The sequence below is a fragment of the Mugil cephalus genome, chromosome 2 (assembly GCF_022458985.1).
Source record: "Mugil cephalus isolate CIBA_MC_2020 chromosome 2, CIBA_Mcephalus_1.1, whole genome shotgun sequence".
NCBI lineage: Eukaryota > Metazoa > Chordata > Actinopteri > Mugiliformes > Mugilidae > Mugil > Mugil cephalus.
Genome location: NC_061771.1, coordinates 9,120,673 through 9,137,799, shown reverse-complemented (window position 1 = coordinate 9,137,799; position 17,127 = coordinate 9,120,673). Strand labels below are relative to the sequence as shown.

The window sequence follows — 17,127 nt, the reverse complement described above, 5'->3', positions numbered from 1 at the left end:
TTCTTGGATTATTACACATTGAGTCAATTTTTATCCTTAGAACCCATGCACATTATTACCGTAATGCTTTAAGTAGTACTCAAAATCACAAGCTAAAGTTAATGTTGAAAGGTTTATACATTACAAGTCACCTAGTTGTTAATAGATTTAAGATGATTAAGTGAGATATTCATGTACATCTGTCTGTGACATCACACACTTCTTATTCTTCCACTTCACCGCACTCACTCTGCTTAATTTTCCGAACATTAAAATCTTCTCCCACACTTACTTCAGCCTCTCTTCTTTTCCAACCTCCCTCCAGGCCATCCTGACTGGTTTCCTCAGTGAGTTTTCTCAGGAAGTGAAAGACTGTGCTGGTCAGATTGTGGATGCAGCCGTGGAGATTTACAACCGTTTGAGTGTGGATCTGCTTCCCACTCCAGCTAAGTCCCACTATGTCTTCAATCTCCGGGACCTCTCCAAATGTGTCCAAGGTGAGACATGAGCACACATACTGTATGCTGAACCTCGTTGGACACCCAGGGCTGTGCATGTTTGCTGTGTTTCATTGTGTTCCCTTAATGTTTACCAGATAATGTAAAAAGTAATGATGAGAGACAAAATGGAAAAACTGGGTAGAATAGAACGCAGGTGATCACTGCAGGCTGTCAGGGAATGGAACATTAAAGCTCAATTTTAAGTAGAAAGTGTAGACAAAGATACGCACACGTGTAGGCATGAAGTATATGCACACTGGTTTTTCCTCAACAGCACAGACCTTAGCTTGGACAGATACACTGTCTAAACCTTTGCACCTTCACACCATGAGTCACAGCTTTAATTTATCTCTTCAAGCTACATTACCGACATTAAAAAGCTCTGTCTCTGCCTCATGCTTCCATTTTCTCTACAGCATCATCCGTGTCTCCTGTCCCTCTCTCTCTTCCTCCCTTTACCCAGTAGGCACACAAGTCATTCAACATAACCCATTGCTTTTGTGATGGATGAACTACACCTACTCGTTCTCCCTTTTAATATTTTTGTAACGTCTATTTAAGGAAACTCATCGTCTTTTCTGGTGCTTAGTCATTTTATTTATCTTTTAGCTACGTGCTGCTTTATAGGGTGTAAAGAAATGTTTTCTAGTCAGACTGTGCTATGTTTTTTTGATCGTTTTTTTCTTTCTGATATTTGTATGAGTTCATCTTTACTGCCCCATATATTATGATGATAAAACAAATAAAGATGTATCTTTCCATACATACACATCTTTCCATCCTTTGATACCAGGTATACTGCAGTGTGAGCCGAGTCAAGTGAGAGACAAGACCCAGATCTTCCGTCTTTTCTGCCATGAGTGTCAGCGGGTATTCCATGACCGACTCATCAACAGCCAAGATAAGTCCTATTTCAACACCATCGTTTGTGAGATGGCTGGTAAGAACCCTCGCCCCCCTGACTTACCTTACTAAACGGACACATTTGCTGTTTCCTGTATTTTGAATTTTATGTCTTTATGTATGTCTCCTCTATTTCTGACAGGCAGATATTTTGATATTAACTTGGAAGCCTCATACTTTGTGACTCAGCCCATCATATTTGGGGACTTCATCAAGGTGAGTGTCTACCTCAGAGCATTTATTTATATGTTCACAGAGAAATACCTCATGGCCTCTATTAACAAATGTAGGTGGGGGCAGAGAAAGAAGATCGTCTGTATGAGGATCTGACAGACATGAATAAGATCCAGACTGTCCTCCAGGACTACCTTGATGATTACAACATGACCTTCTCCAAGGAGACCAAGCTGGTTTTCTTCCAGGATGCCGTTGAGCATGTCTCCAGGTGTGTACATTCAAACTTGCCACACAGTGAGATGACTTCTTAGTTAATGTTTAATGGATTGGAACTGTAGGTGGTAAGTAACTGTGAGAAGCAAGTTGTAAAGAGATTTTTTGTATTCAACAAAATGATCAACACTTGTAATATTCCTCCTTGGAAATATTAAGTACACTCCTCAAGTACACACATTAACACAGTATTACCTCCTTTATTGAGTAGAATTTTGATCCAAGATAAGTAGTGGATCTTTTTGGGATGTTCTTGTTGGAAGAGTGACCTGCTTCTCTTGTGACGATATATATATATATATATATATATATATATATATATATATATATATATGTATACGGTATATATAGTCTTAGCTGGATTTATGCCTAGTAAATGGGTAAACAAGGTCCTTCCACAGTATATACCTGTATGACACTATGGGTAGATTTATTTTGAAACAATTTAGGACATAATTTTCTATTAATAAAAGCCTTAGAGAGCTCATTACACACTGAATTGATACCACAAGCTCGATTTGCAAAAAGAACACTTGACATGTCAAGTTTAAATAAGGTTCCACTTTTCACTCCAGAAGGAGGTTCTAATTGTTGCCACCTAATCTGGATCCTGATTGTAGAATTCAAGCTGTGATAACTGGAAGGAGTGATTATTCTTTTTCCTCTAGTTTTGTGACAAACAAGTTCTTCCTGAAACACTGTTTTCTGTAATAAAAATAAGTAGTAAAGTAGTAAATAGCGAAGTAGTGTTGATGTGAGATATGTCCTGTCTGGAATGAAAAGTATGAATTTTTGTTTCAAACTCTGCACTAATTTTGCATACCATCTTTTAGGATTGCACGTATGATTCGCCAGGAAAGGGGCAACGCCCTGCTAGTGGGTGTGGGAGGTACAGGCAAACAGTCACTCACTCGGTTGTCAGCCCACATGTGCGGGTACCGCTGCTTTGAGATTGAGCTGAGCCGAGGATACAACTATGGCAGCTTCCATGAAGACTTGAGGAGGCTCTACAGGATGGCTGGCGTGGAGGGAAAAGATATGGTGTTCCTTTTTACAGATACTCAGGTATAAAAGAAAAAGCTCCAGCTCCAGAAAAAGTACATATTGGAACTTTAATATTTAACATTAGTGTTTTTTTATACTTCCCACTCTCACCTGTCATAGATTGTAGTGGAGGAGTTTTTAGAGGATGTCAACAACATGCTAAACTCTGGCGAAGTGCCCAACCTTTTTGAGAAAGATGAACTGGAACAAGTGCTTGCTGCCACCCGCCCTAAAGCCAAAGAGGCTGGAATCAGTGAAGAGAACCGGGATGAGGTAAATACGGATTTGAGGTGCTGCAGAAAATTTAAATCATTCAAACAGGAAAAAATAGCTACAGCATAAACTGTTTAATAGGAAAAAAACATTAATTGTGTTCCTGTTTAGGAAGAAGATACTAGATGATGTTACCAATGCTACTGTCATCTCTATATGGTTAATGTGAATCTACTGCCATCATTCCTTCAGGTGTTCCAATATTTCATCTCTCGGGTACGAGAGAAACTGCACATTGTGTTGTGTATGAGCCCAGTGGGGGATGCCTTCAGGTCCCGCTGCCGCATGTTTCCTTCACTGGTTAATTGCTGCACCATTGACTGGTTTGTGCAGGTACGCTGAGATATATTTAACTTTGTTTTTCGTGCTTCCAAGTTTCATTACAAATACACAATAACTCCATCTCACTAACTGGTGGACATGCACACATGTTAGGATCAACACTCCTGTCCATTATTCTCTCCAGGGGATTGCATTTTGTGGTGTTTAGGTCATGTCATTCTTTAAATTTCCTTTGTATGTTATTAAGTTTTAGTTTTTAAGTCACACAGAATTATATATTTATTGAATTTCCAATATATTTCAAACACTGCTAATTTCAATGAACTGTTTCTCTGCTGACTTACAGTAGGTACACAACAGCTAAAAGTCAAAGCTGCATTTCCTTGCATCCACTGCGAACCTTATCTCCCTTTCCTCTCTTCTCCTGCACCATCTGGTGTCTAGTGGCCTCGGGAGGCTCTTCTGTCTGTTTCTCAGGCCTTTTTCCAAAATGTGGACTTTGGCAGTGAGGAGCTGAAGCAGAGTTTCTCAGCCATGTGTGTTGAGATACATGTTAGTGTCACTGACATGGCTGAACGCTTCTACTCAGAGCTGAGACGCAGGTATTACACCACACCAACATCCTATTTGGAGCTCATCAACCTCTACCTGGGCATGCTTGACAACAAGAGACAGCAGTTAGTTCTGGTATGTTATTCTGGTTCAGCTACTAGTGATTCATTTTTAATTTTGGTCTCCATCATGAATTGGTCATTGAACAGTGTCTTGTTTCATAGATGGTATTAGTTTCTCTTACTTTGTAGATTATGTTGTCATTCTCATAACACCTGCATGTGCATTTGTGTTTATGTGGTGTTCCTGTGTAGGCCAGGGACCGTGTAAAAAATGGTCTGACTAAGCTGCTGGAAACCAATGAGCTTGTCGACAAAATGAAAGTGGACTTATCAGCTCTGGAGCCAGTCCTAAAGCAGAAGTCCATGGATGTGGATGCTCTCATGGTGAAACTGGCTGTGGATCAGGAGAAGGCAGATGAGGTCTGTATATGCATTTGTATGTGTTTTGCTTTCAAAAATATGCCATATTGCCTATGTGTGCATTATTCAAAAATATATTCTTGCTACAGGTGCGTAAAGTAGTGAAAGAAGATGAGGCTTTGGCCAAGGTCAAGGCTGAAGACACTCAGGCCATAGCTGATGATGCACAAAAGGACCTGGATGAAGCACTGCCGGCCCTGGAAGGTGCCAATCAGGCTCTTAATTCACTCGACAAGGCTGATATCTCAGAGATCAAGGTGTTCACTAAACCTCCAGACCTCGTCATGACCGTCATGGAGTCTGTGTGCATCCTGCTCAGTTGCAAGTCAGTGTGCTTCCCCTTTTTTCTAAGAATAGAAGTCTTGTTTGTCAACTAACCCTTGTAATCTCAGAATGAAATACATCAAATTATGTAGGAGACATTTAGACTGTGTCTTTACATAAGTCAGAACTGCATGGAAGACAAAGGTGTAATATAAGAGCTAGTCTCTATGTGATGTGTTTCATTTGTTTTGCAAAATTGATGTCATCCAACAACAATGACAAATGTTCAACTGAAACTTGTGTTTGTTCTGTCAAAACTAAATATCATATACAGTACTATATAGTTACTTCAGTATGTACGCAAAACAATATCAATCATAATAAGTAACGCCAAACAGCACGAATAACAAACACAAAATTCACCATGATAATAACTTACATATAATTATTATCAGAATAATTGGGTTATTATCATTTTAATTGTTTCTGTGATTTTACCAAACATTTTTCTGGGGCTGTTTATATTCAGAACCCATCCATTTTGTTGTCAGCATTCAGGGGGATTACCCTGCCAGCTCTTAACTCCACAGTCATCCCTATGTCAACGTCTAAATTTCATCAGACATTAATCTATTGGATTGTTGCTCTAAATCCAGTCATCCACAATATCCTGTGTACTTTAACCTGCTACTTCCCACTGTTCTGCCAAAGGCTCTTTTTATGGGATTTTAACTGACTGCAACTACTATGAAAAATCTGATGTAATGGAGTATGGAAGTGTAATGTATAAACACTAATAAGCCAAAACATTACATCTGATTAAGTATAGTACAACAAAGACATCTTAGGAGGACGGTTTACCTTCAGAGGCCTTCTGGAGTTAAAGTCTTGTCCCAAGCAGAGGGTCATAATATTTTGGCTCTTTACAGTAAATCATATGACACTTTTAACCACTATAGAGTATGTATTGACCCCTTCATTATATTTGGATTTCATTACTAATCTCTTATTAATTGTATCTGGTTGGTTACATGGTGGTTTGGTCTTATACAGCAGATCCAGACTGGGTTTCTATGTAACATATTACAAGTCAAATTAAAAAGTCTGATTCATTTTGTGACAGCATACATTCTGCCACATGTGCACACACATTAATCCTTATTATTAAGCATTTTTAGAAGCCCTGTTTTCCACAGCATTTCACCAACATTTCTCTCTCCTTACAGACCAGACTGGGCTGGTGCCAAGCAATTACTGGGAGATGCCAATTTCCTTAGGCGTCTGATGGACTATGACAAGGACAATATCAAACCTCAGATCCTGCTGAAACTGCAAAAATACATCAACAACCCCGATTTCTTACCTGAGAAGGTCTGTTTAGAATCCGTAATGAAGAACAGTTTAGTAGCTTTGAAAAGAATTGGTTAGAATTCCCTTTTCTAGTTCTTTTTTTATGCTGTGCATTGTTTGCAATCACATACAACCTGGTAAAAAAATTATTAATTATTAATCATTATATTTCAGTATATTGCTGCTTAAATTGAAATTTCATATTGTTTCTCTGCTATTAGGTGGAGAAGGTGTCCAAGGCCTGCAGGTCGATGTGTATGTGGGTCAGAGCTATGAATCTTTACTCCAGAGTCCTCAAAGAGGTTGGACCCAAGAGAGAAAAACTGGCCAAGGCACAGGTCAGTAACACAAAGTGCAGTATTAACATACTTTTATGCATATTTTTTTTAATTTATAATAATGCCACATGTTCCTTTGTCAAGTTGCTTGCAATCAATTTATTCATCCATCATACATCAGTCTATCCTGTAGTCCTATGCAGAATCAGCCTGCATTTATTAGACTTAATGATGACAGTTCCTGGGCATCCCTTTCTCCTGCTATCCTGACTTTTGCAGGGAGAACTAGATGTGACCATGGCAACCCTGAGGGAGAAGCAGCAAAAGCTTCAGGAGGTGGAGGACAAGATCAAGGTCCTACAGGAGCAATTTGACAGCAGTGAAAACGAGAAGCAAGAATTGGGTGAGGACCGTTCCCTTTACACTGCCATTTTAAATTCTACCTGGATATTAAACCACTGTTCTACTGTATGTATTATGTTTCCCTTGAGTACCTCCACAAGGCCTTAGATCCTAAATGCCTTGCATGTCTTTCACTGGAAAAGAAATAATCAGCTAGTCTTTATAATGTAACTAATATTTTTTTTTTTTCTTTTCCTTCCTCAAAGTTAACACAATGGCTTTGACACAGGCTCGTTTGACCAGAGCAGGGAAGCTAACTTCTGCTTTGGGCGATGAGCAAGTCCGCTGGGACGAAAGTGTAGCCCTGTTTGAGCAAGAAATCATCAATGTTGTAGGGAATGTCTTCATTGCCGCTGCCTGTGTGGCCTACTATGGAGCATTCACGTCCCACTATAGACAGCTGGTAGGTACCATGTGAAATTTTACAATTTAAATCTTTTTTTTTTGGGACTCCAGTGACTTATAGTATAGGCAATATGTCAATTATCAGCATTCTGTATACGTTTGTAATGTATTCCCACATACGATACAATGGCACTGAACTAAACCTGCTGCAATGCTATTATAATCCAGTGCCATTTCCAACCTCAAATCATCAAAACCAAAAGCAACAGAATGTGTCAAGCATGTGTATGCTTCTTCCACAGCTAATTGAACAGTGGATAATTCAGTGCCAGGAGCTGAGCATCCCCATCAGTTCCAGCTTCAGCCTGATCAACATTCTGGGTGATCCATATGTCATTCGTCAGTGGAACTCAGAAGGGTTGCCTCGTGACACGGTTTCTACTGAGAATGGGATCCTCGTGACGGAGGGCCGCCGCTGGCCTCTTATGATCGACCCACAGGATCAGGTGGACTTCAAATTGAGGATGCTTTCGTGCCCTCAGCATGTAGTCTATTTGAACTGAACCGTGGTGTGCATGACACCATTGTCCAGTTCATTTGGACAGCTGTGAAAATGGACATCCCACTTTGCTACAGGCCAAAACAGATGTGATCCCTTGATCCATTAGCTATCTTGATTAATTCAGTGGTCTAGAGGCAGCAGGTCTTATTTGAAAAGGGTAAAGCAGTGCAATATCAAGATGGTTATATAAGTGTGAATTTGGCTTTCAGCTGGTATAGTGTTTAACATACACTATGCACTTGTCTAGAACATTGCTTGTAACTTTGGCTGTAGCACCAGGACAGTTACTAATTTCCTAATCACATCTTACCAAAAAGTGTAGTGAACATTCTCATCTGATTCGTTCTAATGCGCTTAGATTTGGTTTCTGTGTGAAAAGAACTTTACACAAAGTAAGTTAATTATAGATGTGGGAACAAGCTATGCCTAAGGCACCATTTAATACTCCAGTCATGACTTTTCTATTTCTTAATTTAACATACTGTCATGCAATACATGTAGATGTACACATGAATGAATACTTTCCACGCATTCCTCGTCTCTGAACATCGTTTACTTTATTTAAGGGAAAAAAGGTGACATGGTTGCAGGACCAACATAAATGAGAGAAAAATATCTCTCAAAATAGAACTTCCTGTCAGACACGGTCAGAGACAAAGTCACAGACTGGCCCCTGCCTCAAGATAAATACACAATGTCCAGCCTCCCTAGATAGAAAGGACACTAACCAACTCACTCAGACTTAAAAACATGTAGAGGATGAAGAGATTCCTACAGCTGGAACTTTAGACCTCCTTTGCGTCTTTGGCCCTTGTCTTGACTGCTGTCAGTTCCAATTTTTTCCCCCATGTCATGTCATGTGTTTATCGCTGCTGTTCTGTTGAGTACAGTTCTGTTTTTATTTATACTGACAGAGAGATGAAGATAGTAGTTGGGCAGAAAGTCTTACAGTTTATTTGGGAAGGTTTCCATGCCTGATTACTGTATGTCAAACAGACTACATAATACACTACATTGTGTATATGCATTGTTACTTTTCACCTCACTACTGAACCCTTGCGTAAGATTTCCTTTTTTACATAACATCCATTCTCAAATACAGGATATGTAAAGGTCATCTGTTTTATTACATTAGATAAAGGTTATTTCACCCACCCTTAGGCTAACCGGTGGATACGCTCCAAAGAAGCCAAGCATGGTCTGAAGGTGATCAAGCTGACAGACTCAAGTTTCCTCCGTACCCTAGAGAACGCCATACGTATGGGTAATCCTGTACTGCTAGAAGAGGTAGGAACACACTCATATATCATGGAAAAAAAGCCTTAATCAAAGAGGGAGATTTATGTTTTAACATACTTTATTGTGTATAATTTACTACTCAGGCTACTGTAATTGATTGAACCATGAGACTTTTATTGACCAATCTTCTTATTATTCTATACCCATGTATGATCATATTCACATGCACATGTTCTGTACTATATGTTTATAGCTGAAGGAGACCCTAGATCCAGCGCTGGAGCCCATCCTGCTGAAGCAGACGTTTGTGGCTGGTGGACGAACATTGATCCGACTTGGAGACTCGGATATCGACTATGACAAAAACTTCAGGTTCTATATGACCACTAAGATGGCCAACCCACACTACCTGCCAGAGGTTAGCACTCCACACACCCCTTTTCAGTCTCCATAATTATTTAAAGTATGGCTAAAGTAAGAAACAAAGTGTCAGCAACTAATATAGTTTATCTGCAGCATTTAGGTCCATCCACAGGTGGTCATCATTGTTGACAAATCAAGTCACTGTGGTATCCTGGATGTAAATAACACAACGGGCCTTTGACTGAATGGTTTTTGGGAAGAAATTCTAAACAGCTTCCAATTTATGGCAGCCAGATATTTATATGAGTACCAAAATGCACATTATTTGTTAAATAAACGCTAGCTGTGGTAGGAATCTACCTGGAAGTATAATAAGTCCTTGGCACTAAGAAATATAATGATTCTCTATATAATGAGTGATTGGTTTGCAGTGTACAATGTCCTCTTTGTCAGCACCAGTCTAGCAAAGCAGACACCAATGAATTCAAGTTTTTATTTGTGTTTGTGTTGCTGTTAATTTAAACCAATAGTAAATAAAGGGAATAACAGACAATTTCACAGTCTAAAAATACTCCTTTTGTCATAAACTGTCAAGTACAGTCCTGTCAGAGAGAAAAGTCTGGCGAAGTAAATGATAATTATAGCTACTAATGGAAATTGGATTTTTCTTTTTCATCTTGTTTAAACACTTAATTTTATGTTGTTCAACTTCTGTATGTGTCTTCCAGGTATGCATCAAAGTTACAATCATCAATTTCACAGTGACTAAGTCTGGTTTAGAGGACCAACTGCTCAGGTACTTACACACAGTAGAGAACTAATATTGAATCATACTCAAACTGTGTGAACATTTTATGATCTAAAATAATTATATACATTGTAAATACTTTTATATGGATATTTGCATTTTTCTCTACGTTCTTTCCTTTTTCTCCGTATTACTTTATGAAACTGTTGAACATTCCAATCTACCTACATCCCATAACTCTTTTCTAAGTGATGTGGTGCGTCTTGAGAGTCCGCATCTTGAGCAACAGAGGAACGAGCTGATTGTCCGCATCAACGCTGACCGCAACCAGCTCAAAGACATTGAAGACCGCATCCTTAAGCTTCTCTTCACCTCTGAGGGGAATATCCTTGACAACGAGGAGCTGGTTCAGACTCTCCAGGAGTCAAAGGTCAAAGATCAGGGTTTAGGCATCACACTGACATTACCTATCTTCACCTACACATTTACACTAACTATATAATCTTTGTTTCAAGCCTTCCTCGAGTTCCCTTGGTGTCCTTTTACTTCACTTTTCATTTCTTTTACCTTTTGTTTTTTGCTCTCTATCCACTGCTATACTTCAGGTGACATCAGAGACCATAAAGCATCGTCTGGAGGAGGCAGAGGCCACAGAGCTGATGATCAACTCTGCTAGGGAGCGCTACCGACCTGTAGCCACCCGAGGGTCTATCTTGTACTTTGTCATCGCCAGTCTCTCTGAGATCGATCCTATGTACCAGTTCTCCCTCAAGTACTTTAAACAGGTACAAGAAACACACACACACGAAATATAGCTAGAATTATTTGGGAATACAGTGTTATGCAATCATTTTTAACATTACTTTCTTTTTCCTCACTCAGCTCTTTAATTCTACAATTGAGACTTCAAAACAGAGTGATGTGCTGGAAGAGCGTCTTCAGATCCTTCTGGACCAGATCTTGCTCAACTCCTACATCAATGTTTCACGTGGACTCTTTGAGCAGCACAAGCTTATCTACAGCTTCATGCTGTGTATAGAGATCATGAGGGAGCGTGGCGAGATCTCTGATGGGGAGTGGCAGCACTTTCTCAGAGGGGCGTCGTCCTTGGAAAAGGTGAAAAAATTAATGTTATCTAATGAGGTTTGCTTATGGATTTTTTTTTGATAATGTTGAGCCTGTTAGGCCCTGTTGTGGTGTTAATATGTTAATATCTTGACTCATCCAGTCACAAGTATCTGATACAGTAGCTTAGAACACATGCAGAGGTGGTCTAGGCTACATATGCGAATGCTAATATGTCTTTGGCCACATTGGAGTTATGCTCATTCACTTATCATTCATATCCACATAATTTGCTCTACAGCATAAGTCTATCAATGATGTCTGATCATTAGAAGGGCATTTTAATGTCTTCTGTGCATCAAGAGCCTGATACACACTCTCTAAAGTCAGCTGTCAGTGCAGGGATGTTGTTAATCACTATAAATGTTCTCCGGGTGTAAAAACTGAAGAAGAAAATGACTCTGGTTATTCTAAGGTGCAATTCAAATCACATTTTAACCGTATGTTGTAGCTATCTTCTACTGTGAAATTATTCCTTTTAAAATTATAATGTAACTTCTCCCCTGCATAAAGACTAACCTACTTCTGAGCTTACATATAGTCTGTGCGACAGTAGCGTTATTGTGGAAAAAGATAACTCTGAATACCTAAATGACATCAGTTCAGCTATTCTGAGCTGGAGTACATCAAATGTCAACCGTGAGTAACGATATTTGACCACTGACGCTAGAACAAATTGGAAAGCATAAGGTTTAATTACCTGGAGGAATAGAGCGATAACAAAACAATATGCATTTTGGCTTCTGGGTATTCTTGAAATTAGAATAATACTTGGAAATTTCTCACAGTTTGTTGGCTCTTTCAAGTGCAGATTAACCATGTGCTGTTTTATTTCCCTCTTCAAAATCCCCCACAGGTTGGCCGAGAGGCAATGTTTTCATTCTATCCTCATCTCATGTTGGGATTGCGTTGATGGGAAGAAAAAAAAGCATGTCTTTTCCTCTCTTTTGGCCACCTTATTACTGAGAAAGTACTGAGACCTGAGGCTGATGGGAACACCGGCAATAAGAGAGAGACAAAATAACACACAATAACCAAAACACTTTCTACGGATAGGTTGACAAAATACATATTTCTGCAAAACAGAGATAAGAAATATCTGGGTGGGAGGTTACGTTCAGCTGAGAGCTACAGAGTTTGCTTACCTTACAATGTCTTTCTTTCAATTATCGCTCATTCTCTGACTATTTTTCATATATATATATATAAAATGTTGTATATATGCTGCTATACATGCTGTATTAAGCTATTGTGGTAATTGTTGTCTACAACCCCAGTGGGACTAAGGCAACTGAGGCACTGAGACAATGAAGTAAGCTAAACGAGGCATACAGAAGAGGAATGAACAAACGGACCTTTGAGATTTAGCTTTGGTTTCATTGACGAGTTAAGATTGATTTGGGACCACAATGCAGACCAAAGTGCCACCCATTTGGTATATTTCTTGTGTGAAATGAATGAGAAACCAAGTGTTATGCATCAGGTTCTCATTTATGTGACATTAGTTCATCTGCCTGTCGTGGTCCTCATGCTGATTCTCTCCTTCCTTTCTTTGCCTTCTGTCCTCTCTTTTTGCTTTGCAGCTTTTGTATGTCCTTCATCTACACTTGTCTTGCTAATTTTGTATGTCTTTAATATTTTTAACTGCATGTCATGTGTCATGTCATATCATGTCATGTCATACCTGCCTCTGATAGTTTGAATCTTCCACCCCTCACAGTTTTATTCACACCCTTTAATTCTTGATTTACTAAATATCTGAATCTGAATATCTCAATGTCGGTAAGATCTTTTCCTCATTTGCCTTCTTTTACCGTTGTGATGTCTCATTTTTTATTTCTAATTCCCCAGGACTATACAGAACGGCCGGATGTGCCATGGCTAAGTGATTTTTACTGGCAGATGTGTTGTGAGCTGGAGGACACACTGCCCTGCTTCAAGGACATCTCCAAGGAAATCACCAAAACTCATATCCATATCAAGCTCGGTAGGCAACAAGAATCAGTGTATTTTGTGTGTGATGATTCTGCTGTATATAGATGAGTTACCTCTCCTTTAGGACGTTTTCAAGCATCATTTAATCCAGAGACTTGGGAAGGCTACGTGTCAGAATTACCTCCTCTAGGGGAGTCCAGAGAGGAAAAACAGGAGATAAAAGGCTACTGGAATGAGAGGTTGGGGTCCTTCCAGAAACTCGTTCTTATCAAGAGCTTCATGGAAGAGAAGGTGAGTTTGGATGATGGTAACATACATATATATAGATATTAATGTTCTGGGGATTGTGCAAAATTCAAATAATGTTATGAAACTCATCTATGAGTTAAAATTATTCTCACCTGTAGCTCTACGTATGACCCTAACAAAGAAGGCTCAAAGTTTTGTGTCTGTTGTTTACCTCTTTTTCATGGGGTTAATTTTCTTTGTCAAACTCAGACAGTCAACAACGCTACCTCTCCTGTTTGTGCTGTAATTTGATAATTGTATTTGTACTTGTTCAGGTGGTTTTTGCATCAACTGAGTTTGTGATTGTCAACCTGGGGAAGCAGTTTGTTGAAAACCCTCCAGTCGACCTGGCAAATCTCTACAATGACATGTCCCCCTCCACACCATTGATCTTCATTCTCAGCACTGGATCTGATCCCATGGGTGCCTTCCAGCGCTTTGCAAATGAAAAAGGGTGTCTTGACAGGTAAAAAAAAATCTACAAAAAAAAAACAGAAAAGGTGGCAGGGTAGACTGAATGAAGGCCTAGAGCAGATTGCTAAGGGTGTTCACAGCATCTTGAGTCAAAACAGTAAAGCTTATTTATAACCTTTTAACAATTTAACCAAAAGAATGCATTTATTTATTTTGATCAATCTTTTTTTTTTTGCTTTATTAATCAGTATCCAGGTAATAAGAGCAGTAATTCCATTTCTCACTGTTTCTCAGGGTGGCGTCCATTTCATTGGGTCAAGGCCAGGGACCGATTGCAGAGAAGTTGATCCATGCAGCGCTGAAGAATGGCAACTGGGTCTTCCTGCAGAACTGCCATCTGGCTGTCTCCTGGATGTTAGCCATGGAGGAGCTCATTAAGACCTTTAGTGAACCTGGTACTACTAACATCTGAAAGAACAGATGTGTTTTCTGTTTAGTCAGTCTGTCAACCCAAATCTTATTGGAATGCATCCCTTCTGTTGTCTTTCATTATGTGTGTATAACCAGAGTCATTTTGGGGGGAGCTCAATTATGGTCTACCTTTGGACTTTTTTGTCATGCAAACATTTCCATGTCTGTTGTAAGGGTTGGAAATGAAAAAAATGAAGACTCGTGCAGTTTTTACTGACAAGCCACAGCAAAATCCAACAGATTTCTAAAGTGAATAGACTTAATTTAAATCTGTTGTAAATTATGACCTCAGTCACTCTTCAAGATGCATTTGGGTCTTTTTAGTGCTCGTGGAAGGCGACCACACAAAATAAGACATTTGGCTATAGTTTATTTCCATGCTTGCTAATTGTGTAATTCTGTTATTTGCCAGATAGGTGGCACGTGTGAATCTGCAAGTGGAGAGAGAGTTAGAGAAAAGTTCTTTTTCATTAAACCTTATAAGGACTTTTCTTGCATAACTCTGCAGCAGAAAGAAACACTGAGAAACACAGAAAAGATATCAGCTGTAATGTACATACAACATTGTTCGTCCTGGGTCTCACAAGGACAAACACGACTGTAATGTTTTGTGGTTGTTTTAATGGCATTTGTGTCAGTGAAAAACAACTTGTGTATTTTTTCACAGACTTTTATTTGATTCTTATTTTTTTTGTTTAGGTCTGTGAATAATGTTCCTTTCCCTCTCTGTGCAGACACATCCATCCACGAGAACTTCCGCTTGTTTCTCAGTTCCATGCCCAACAAAGTATTTCCTGTCACAGTACTCCAGAACTCTGTCAAGGTACTCGTATAAAAACATGATTTGCACTGCAGTTCACTTTCATTCAGCATTTGAAGATGGTCTGTAGAATTAATTTTCCCTGAATTAAGTTGTTTTGCTTTCACTTTCAGAGTGTGAAAGTGGCTAACAAATCCGAATTATTTGCAGTAAAGAGTAAAGTCTACCTTCACAGGTGGCTCTTCCACATACTTTTTCAAGAGAGATATATTTCAATATACTGGAAGGCAAATAATCTTAATATTCATCCTAGAAACTAACACATATGTAATGTGTACAGAATGAATGCTGTGTGCTCTAGAGACAGTAGTTTAAAGAAAGTACAGTAATTACAGGATTAAGATAACGGCATTGTAGTCGTTTTGTGATGTGATAAGACTGAGTGATTTAGAAGTGTAAAAAAGGTAAATTATATGATTTGTACTTCTCTTCTTACCCAGTTGTGTCACATTTTGCATGACTGTCTGAACAAAAAAGCAGAGCTGTCATTTTCTTTTAAAACAGAGGACTGTATCCTTGTTTATTTTAAATTTGCAGTTTCATGGATTGTGTACTGTACATTAATCTGACTGACCCAAAATTCTATTCATTCATTCATTCATTCAACCAATTTAATTTATTGATAGTTTATGTCGGCCACTACTCAACAAGCTGAAATTTGGAATTTGTAGATATTACAGATTATCTGGGACACACCACAGTGTCGGAGAAAATGAACACATTCTGGAAATATTCGACAATAACATTTGTGTAGTCATGTCTGACCATAAAAACACTCTTCAGATTGATTTTTTTGAGGTAGTATGACCGGGCTCTCCTTGATTGCCTCTGTGTTATCATTGCCAGGTTACTAATGAGCCTCCTAAAGGCCTGCGAGCCAACATGCGAAGAGCTTTTACAGAAATCACCAGCAATTTCTTTGAAGACCACATTCTGGGACGCCAGTGGAGGAAGATTGTCTTTGGAATGTGCTTCTTCCACGCCATCATCCAGGTTAGGTCAAATCTCTCTGTACCGCATGCACACCTGATGCTTATGTGTGCCTGCATTCATTTCTTTTCATTCATGTGCATTCATTGTTGTCTTGGCCACTCAGTCTGTCGGTCTGTCTCCTCTCTCTTCTTACCTGTATGTGACTTGTCTTCATGTGTCACAGGAGCGGAAGAAGTTTGGTCCACTGGGCTGGAACATTCGCTATGAGTTCAACGACAGTGACAGAGAGTGTGCTCTTCTCAACCTCAACCTCTACTGCAAAGATGGCGCTATTCCTTGGGACGCTCTCATCTATATCACCAGTAAAGGAGCTTAGAAAAAGGCTTTGTATTGTTATTATTATTATTATTACTATTAACTATTATATTATTCAGACATGCCTAAATTGTAGACATGTCTGAATAATTTCCATTATTTTCAGATGATGAAAAAATTACCAGGAAAATCCTTTGGGCAAATTTTATTTATTTATTGAATATGTATGTGTATGTATGCAAAGCGAGATCATTACGCTTTAAACAAGACAGGAAACTGTCTCATTCTATCATGTGTTCAGCCATGTCTGTGGTCTCGCCAGCGTGCTGCACAGGCGCGGTTCTGTTGTTGTTTGGTCATCAGTACACACATTTTCAGCGTCATGTAAAATAGGGGAAAACAAAATGTTTGCTGATTTCACAAAGCAGGGCAGCTCTGTAACACAATTTCACTCTGTTCTGCAGCTGTGATCCTGTGTTTGTTTAGTTCTCACTCAGTGAACTTTCGCTGCCTTCTTCCTCTCCACTGTGTTTGTTGAAATAAAATGAAAAAAACAGATGTTCCCAAGCATAGCAAAGCTCATCAGCACAGTTTGCAATTTTTTATTTTTAAATTTAGATGCCATATTGAAAATGAAAATTATGCATTTCTTATAATGGTTTTGTTAGAAATAGAGCTGGGTCTTGCTTTAAATGTTTACTTTTTTTCTCACATTCTTTGGGGCAAAATGTTTTTGCTTAAGCCAAACATGATATTGCCTCTCCGTTCTAGAGCACTTCCTCCCCTAGTACAAAGAAAGGTCTGTCAGCC

At 39.1% G+C, this 17,127-nt stretch overlaps 1 protein-coding gene across 1 annotated transcript in view; it reads left to right on the top strand.

Moving 5' to 3' along the window:
• dnah6 (dynein, axonemal, heavy chain 6) overlaps positions 1-17,127 on the top strand; it is a 44,532-nt gene that overhangs the window by 22,969 nt on the left and 4,436 nt on the right. The window contains exons 46-73 of the mRNA XM_047574785.1: positions 305-476; positions 1,273-1,419; positions 1,525-1,598; positions 1,673-1,827; positions 2,666-2,897; positions 2,997-3,149; positions 3,342-3,482; positions 3,876-4,118; positions 4,298-4,465; positions 4,555-4,790; positions 5,956-6,100; positions 6,301-6,417; positions 6,637-6,760; positions 6,966-7,162; positions 7,407-7,610; positions 8,828-8,953; positions 9,159-9,323; positions 9,997-10,064; positions 10,266-10,446; positions 10,622-10,801; positions 10,899-11,132; positions 12,993-13,128; positions 13,201-13,367; positions 13,640-13,830; positions 14,073-14,233; positions 14,984-15,072; positions 15,916-16,062; positions 16,226-16,364. Of these exons, the coding sequence (XP_047430741.1) occupies positions 305-476; positions 1,273-1,419; positions 1,525-1,598; positions 1,673-1,827; positions 2,666-2,897; positions 2,997-3,149; positions 3,342-3,482; positions 3,876-4,118; positions 4,298-4,465; positions 4,555-4,790; positions 5,956-6,100; positions 6,301-6,417; positions 6,637-6,760; positions 6,966-7,162; positions 7,407-7,610; positions 8,828-8,953; positions 9,159-9,323; positions 9,997-10,064; positions 10,266-10,446; positions 10,622-10,801; positions 10,899-11,132; positions 12,993-13,128; positions 13,201-13,367; positions 13,640-13,830; positions 14,073-14,233; positions 14,984-15,072; positions 15,916-16,062; positions 16,226-16,364 (4,492 nt within the window). The remainder of the gene's footprint in view (positions 1-304; positions 477-1,272; positions 1,420-1,524; positions 1,599-1,672; positions 1,828-2,665; positions 2,898-2,996; positions 3,150-3,341; positions 3,483-3,875; positions 4,119-4,297; positions 4,466-4,554; positions 4,791-5,955; positions 6,101-6,300; positions 6,418-6,636; positions 6,761-6,965; positions 7,163-7,406; positions 7,611-8,827; positions 8,954-9,158; positions 9,324-9,996; positions 10,065-10,265; positions 10,447-10,621; positions 10,802-10,898; positions 11,133-12,992; positions 13,129-13,200; positions 13,368-13,639; positions 13,831-14,072; positions 14,234-14,983; positions 15,073-15,915; positions 16,063-16,225; positions 16,365-17,127) is intronic.